This window comes from Etheostoma cragini, chromosome 23, assembly GCF_013103735.1.
Source record: "Etheostoma cragini isolate CJK2018 chromosome 23, CSU_Ecrag_1.0, whole genome shotgun sequence".
In the NCBI taxonomy this organism is placed as follows: Eukaryota; Metazoa; Chordata; class Actinopteri; order Perciformes; family Percidae; genus Etheostoma; species Etheostoma cragini.
This window is the reverse complement of record NC_048429.1, coordinates 15,674,182-15,680,803: the sequence shown is the minus strand read 5'-3', so window position 1 is coordinate 15,680,803 and position 6,622 is coordinate 15,674,182. Positions and strand designations below refer to the sequence as shown.

The 6,622-nt window shown below is 41.6% G+C and overlaps 1 protein-coding gene across 1 annotated transcript; it reads right to left on the bottom strand.

Moving 5' to 3' along the window:
* Positions 1–1,940: 1,940 nt before the first annotated feature.
* On the bottom strand, positions 1,941–6,354 carry LOC117938984 (amphoterin-induced protein 2-like). The gene is made up of 2 exons (XM_034863996.1): positions 6,111–6,354; positions 1,941–3,741 (listed from the first exon to the last, which is right to left on the bottom strand). The coding sequence occupies exon 2, from the start codon at positions 3,656–3,658 to the stop codon at positions 2,147–2,149; it is 1,512 nt and encodes a 503-aa protein (XP_034719887.1). The 5' UTR covers positions 3,659–3,741; positions 6,111–6,354; the 3' UTR covers positions 1,941–2,146.
* Between the last annotated feature and the right edge of the window lie 268 nt (positions 6,355–6,622).

Below are 6,622 nucleotides of genomic sequence, written 5' to 3'. Positions count from 1 at the left end.
GGAAAATGGCTGCAATGAAACAAAGAGTGAAAAATTTAAAGGGGTCTGAATACTTTCCGTACCCACTGTATATTTGAGCTCACCAGGTAGGGGGTCAAGTTTTCCCATGTTATCCTATGGAGTCTGACGGGTTGGGGGGCGTTATTTGGATGTCCAGTTGTATAACCCACGTAAAAAACTAGTGAAAACAACATTTTCCACAATAGAAACATGATGTAAATTGAAAAACCTACAGTTCTAGCTATAAAAATAATAACAATAATAAGGCTAACCCAGGGCTGCCAATTTTTCCCAAAACCTTGGAGTGAGATTTGGGGGGGCCAGCCCATATTTTGCCGTGTAAAAAGCAATTTCTTTGGGTCTTTATCCTTCAGGGTTTAAATTGTGATATGTTATATGTGGGGGGATGGGGATCTCCGTAGGAGGGTCTGTGGGTATGCAGGAAAAAAAATTGAAAAATAAACCATTAAACGGCAAAAACTTCACTGCCCACAGCAGAGCGAGTCCACTAACATGAACTGAAGTTGCTACATTAGCCGCGCTGCCCACCTTATTTTCACAGAGAGAGTGGTCACGAAGCGACGGACGGTCTGTGATACTCAGAGCACATACCTGAAGCCAGGGAAATGCACCTGGGATGGATCGTAAAAAAAATGTTCTCAGTTAGCAACAATTCAAAACTTCAGCAGACAGGGAGCGCTCTTGAACCCCCTCACAGTCTCTGAAAGCACAACTAGTCAATCACGAGTGGCTCAACAGGTAGATCTATAGATAAACCCATCTTTCAGAATTTTGACAGAACGGGTTGACACTTCAGCGTGAGAAATCGGGGGTGTGGCATGTGAGCGTGTGAAACCACTCAAATGCTTGTGTCTCACAGCCAATGCGTGAGAGTTGGCAGCCCTGTTAACCTAACTAGCTAGTAACGTGAAGCACGCTAGCTAGTATCGAGCTAGCTAAGAGCACGACATGATTACGTCTCCTCGGTTGTCTAAATTCCTCCATTGTTTTTTTTTGATAAGCATGGACATTGTTGTTGACAGTTGTCAATGACTGCAGGCTAATCTTAGTAGCTAGGTAGTAGCATGCATCACTAATTAATAAAAGCCAAAGTGAAGTGTTAAAATGGACATTGTTGTTGACTGTTGATGTCCATGGCATCAGGCTAATCTTAGTAGCTAGCTAGTATCTAGCTAGTAGCATGACATGATTACATATCCTTGGTTGTCTAAATACATTCATCGTTAATTTTGATGAACATTACTAAATAATATTTGCCAAACAGAAGTGTTATAATGAACAATGTTGTTGACTGGAGGTCTGTAGCGCTAGTTTGTGTTGTCAACAACAATGTCCATTATAACACTTCACTTTGGCATGCATTAATTAGTAATGCTTATCAAAAAAAAGGATGTATTTAGACAACCAAGAAGAAGTAATCATGTTGTGCTAATACCTAGCTAGATACTAGCTAGTGCCCTACTTATTGTTTGTTAGATTTGTAAGATCTTGCAAAAGAAAGTCAAGATCTCGCAAACGTGTTTGTCCCCAGTACATATTTTTGTGTTATAATTGTGTTATAATTTATTTTTTTTTGTTCTTGTTTTTTCCCCCTCCATGTCACCTCCGGGGCTCACATACCCCAGTTTAGGAATAATGCCCTAGTTTTTAAACAGAGGTTTATGTACCCCAAGAGGTACTTTGGATTACTGCACGGGGTATGTGAGATATAAAATAAAAAAATTCATTAAAAAAAAGTTAATTTAACCCTGCTTACTTTGTCTAATATTTGGGGCTAAGTAGACATCGTTCACTGGGTTTATAAGTGCTTTTTGCTGAAAAAAGCTGCCTTTTGTGGCTTAAACAGGCTTGATGAATGAGGTGGGACTGAGCCAAAACATTACATTTGCGGGCCAGTGAAATGAACATGAAAGACGGTAACATTGATATTTCCATATGAACTCTTAATGTTAAAAACAGACATTACTTACATTCAAGACATATTTGAAATTCTGCTTACAAAAGGACTGCATTTTCTGCTTCAGACTAAACACCAGAACCCTACAATGCATAACTACAGTGAAACAAACAAAACACTTGGATCAGACAAACAAAATACCGGAATGTGCAAAAGGTTGATTTCTTTCTATGCCATTTGAGCAGGGTCTGAAAGCATCTGACCCACTGTTCTACTTCCATTCTTGAGAATTCCCTCAGTGGTAACATGACCCAAATGCATTGCTGATGTTTTTGGGCTACCAATATCAGAGTCCTCTGCTTGAGGCTCTAAGAACGCCACCCTTTTTCCATTTGACCGTCGTTGTCCTGACTCTACCTCTCTGGGGTCTGAACAGAGGATGAAGGCTCGTCCACCGCACCCTCTCGATCCCCGGTTTTCCCGGCAGCGACAGGGAGTGAGGTAGAGGTAGAGCAGCACCAGTATGATGCTGACCACACAGGAAGCCAGGGTGGTGAATGCTGTGTTGAAATGCTCTGCACTGCTTCTGTGTGCCAAGTTGCTAGTGGAGGCCTTGGTTAAGTTTCCAACCACCACGCTGACTTCCGGAGACTTGTCGGGGTCATAGTGGCGCCCACGGGCAGCTACACAACCATACGTACCAGAATCTTCCATCAGGGCTCCTTGGATTTCAAGGGTGCCATTGGGGAAAACTATTAGGTGGGCACTTGGATCATTGGTTGATGAATTCAACACAGTCTTGGGGGTAACCCAGAACCAATCCAAGCCCTCCTGGGCTGGAGAGGCAAACCCTGGGCATGGCACTCTTAGCCATTTACCAGGCTCTACTTGGTAAGTCTGTGCCTCAAGGGGCATTTCTGAAACTACATCCTGGCTACATTCAGACCATGGTCCTGAATTGTCTCTACATGGGTATTCACCTCTGAATTCCACCAGGGGGCGATACTGTTTCCACATCCAGTACTCCTGCAAGGCAAGTAAAGCACAGTTGCAGACCAAAGGGTTTTCCTGCAAATAAATTCCACCTTGCTGGGTGAGCGATAGCAGGCTCTGGACGGGCACCTTGGAGAGCCTGTTGTAGGACAGATCTAGAAAGGTCAGATTACGGGGCCCTTCAGGTTCACAATAAAGCCCCAGGGGGAAAGCCGTCAGTCTGTTCCCAGAAAGGTAGAGCTTCTGCAGGCTGTAAAGATCTCTAAAGGCCCCTGGGTTCATCTGGATGATCTGGTTTCCAAACAGCAGCAGCTCTTTCAGTTCCTTCAACCCAGTAAAGATGGATGAGTTCAGGACTGTTAGTCGGTTGGAAGAGAGGTCCAGGTGGAGGAGATGTGGCGTCACAGTGAATACGTTAACCTCAATTTGGCTTATGGAGTTTTGGCTGAGAACCAGTGTAGCAAGCCGTCCGAACGGTCGGGAAATCCAGTCCACGGATAGGTCAGTAAGGACATTGTGGCTCAGGTCCAACCGTGTGGCATAGCTTGGGAGATCAGAGGGCAGCGCAGACAGATTGCACCCGCTGCAGGAAATGATATCACTGGCACAAAGGCAGTAGGGTGGGCAAGTGGCCACAGAGGGATGAAAGCCAAGCCACATGGAGAGCAGCAAAGCTGCAAAGGCAGGGTTCCCACGACTGCCTCCAACACTGGTCCTGTCCAAAAGCTGTGAGGCGATGGGACTCATCCTGGTATTCCCTCAGAATGTGGTCTCAGGTTACTGTCTCACTGGGTGTACACATGTCAGGTTCATAAGCCTCCGATAGCAAACTGAAGAGAGACACAGAGAGAGGAAACAAGATAGAGGGAACATCGAAACTAATCTTTTAGAATTTTTTCAATACTCCATTCGGATCACGGTGGACTTGAGGACTGTATTTTTAATCTATAAAATTAGGTTTTAGTTTTCAATTCCTAATAATGACTGCTTGCTCTGCTTTACTTAAACTAGTTTTAGAAATAATCTTCCATTGGTGGCACTAAACAAAGTTTTATCTGTGAAGGCTCATGCATGCCTCACATTTTTTTTGTAGACAGGTGCGTAGGAGGAAATGTCCAAAGGCAAGAGAGGAGAGAATTCCTGCATGCTGTACTTTTGCTTGCAATAAACTTCACTTGCAAAATAGGTTTCGGTCCTCCGACCTTCAACAGTTAAAGCAATATATGACGGAATATTACTGAAGAGATGGTTTTAGACATGGTTTTATCTTTAACTGTGTTTGTAAATAAATGTACGTGGTTGCTGTCCGTTATAGATTGTGGTATGTCCACCTTTGCTGGTGGGAAGTGCCTTCTAGTGGACTAAATAAGAGATCTTCAACGAGGAGTCTGTGACACCTTAGGGGGTCCTTATAGTTAGTCCAGGGGAGCCGCCAAATTATGTAAAAAAAAACATTTTGAGAGGTAAAAGTATTTCTGAAAATATACATTAATATGAATTCAACATATTCTTGGCAAAGATAAATTGGCCCATCTGTGAAAAAACACATTTAATTTACACATTGAAAATCAGCTTACTATAGGTAAGGTAGCCATATGGTTAACTTTAAGGATAACCTTAAGGATTCACTTTTCCTTCCACTAACATATGTATAAATAATATATTGATATGCATTCTTTTCATCAATTTCATCTGGCCTAGTTGACTATGCAAAATATTGTATATTATATACAATCTATGTAGAAGGGGGTCCCTGCTCTGTCTCTCTTTCAGATTAGGGGTCTCTGGCCTAAAAATCATAAGAAGACCCCTGGACTAAATGTACATTGGCCTCACCTGAAGAGATGATAACTGTATCTGTTTAGAATGTTCTCTGTTCCTCTGCTTTCACGTAATGAAGGACCAACACGTTGTATTTCCAAATAGAGCATATACAAACCCATTTGCTTCTTCTGTATTTATATAATATCGTAAAGTAGGATAAGCATTATAGGATGGGAATGAGGTTTGAATAAACGGCTTGCCATATACTTCTGCCTCACACTCTTCTTCTCGAATTCTGCCTCTTTTTTGTTCTTTGATGGCATCTGATTAAATTATCTGCTTGTGTGGGTTTTTTATTTTATTTTGTATGTTGAATGTTCAAGATGCCTTTTGAAAAAAACAATTGCAAGTAAAAGGACAGTGCGCAGGAATTCTTTCTTCTCTTGCCTAAAAAGTTCAACATGAGCTTAATGAAGTACATGAAGTAAAAATTAAACAAAGTAATTAAAATAATCATCATCATGAGCACAAAAAAGGCAGCAAGATGAACAGTTAGTTGAATAAATAGATGTATGAGAGCATAGTGGTCAGGGGCAACGGACTGGGGGCGAGGGGGAGTTCCCAGGGCCCCCCATGTGAGGAGGGCCCAAAAAGATGTTAAAATGATTTACTGTGGAAGCAGGGAGCGGCCCATTGAAAAGATCCCGAATTTTGTGCTAAGCCCTTGATAGTAATATAGGTAAGGGAAACATAAATTGTAACCACATTAAATAATGATAACTTAATAACTGCAAGTATGTCTATCACTTACAGTCCTCCTGCAATATTTATAGTTTAATTCAATTTTACAAATCTATTATTTAAAAACTCCATATGCAGCTGTTTTCCCTGTCAAACTGTATAATAATCATGTAAAAGGTCCAGCAAATTAATATTAACACACCAAGTCTAACTATTAAAAATCAACAAAACAATCAACTGGCAACCATTTTACATAATCGATTAATCACTTCAGTCATTTGTAATTATACCATTCATAATACCAATCGTTCTTGCGTTGCAGGTTCTTTAGATGTGAGGACTTTTTGAATTTGGAATCATTTTGAACAATGTTGTGACTCACTGTAGCTCAAAACGGTCAATCAAGCAAGAATTAGCAAATTAATTTATTATTATGAAAATAGTTATTTGTTACAACCCTAAGTGATCGTGTAGCAGAAGTGAGAACATAAAAAAAGAAGAAATAGTAGCTAAAAGATAAAAGACTGAGTGAGAAATGTAGGAAAGTGGTTGTGGATGAAAGATGAAGTCTTCTACGATATTAGCCCACCATATCCTTTTCAAGTCTGGTCCCACACATAATCTGGCTCAGAAAGAGACAGCAACCCGTATTTGACGATTACCAAACAGTATTTAGACGCAGCCGACGGCTCACCTTTACGCCCACGCTGCTGCCTGTTCAGATCATCTTCACGTCTGCCTTCATATCCGCACGCGATGCAGGACCGCGTCCCGTATGCGAATCCTAAAACAACAACAACAACAACAAAAATCCTTAAGGCAACTTCAGCCTCCCCTCCGCAAACGATGCAGCCAGCGTGAGTGGAGAAAGTGTTCACCTGCAGGTCGGGTTACATGCTGCTGTGCACGGCTGTGGGAGGGGTCGCCTTGCCTGAGAGTAAAAACGGAACACATACACCAATAGCATGAGGGGGGGTTGTGAGTATAGCCAAGAGGAGAGGGTGCAGCTGCAGCATCACCACCACTCACTCACATGTCTCTGTGTATTTTTTGAAACCACTTTTTAAAATACTTCATTTAGTTGTCCTTGCAACAGTTTCTCTACGAACATTTTTCCATATAGCTTTGGTATAAAAAGCTATTGAACTATTGAAACCAGATGGCAAGGTCATTTAAAAGGTGTTCATTGTACATGCACGCCAATTA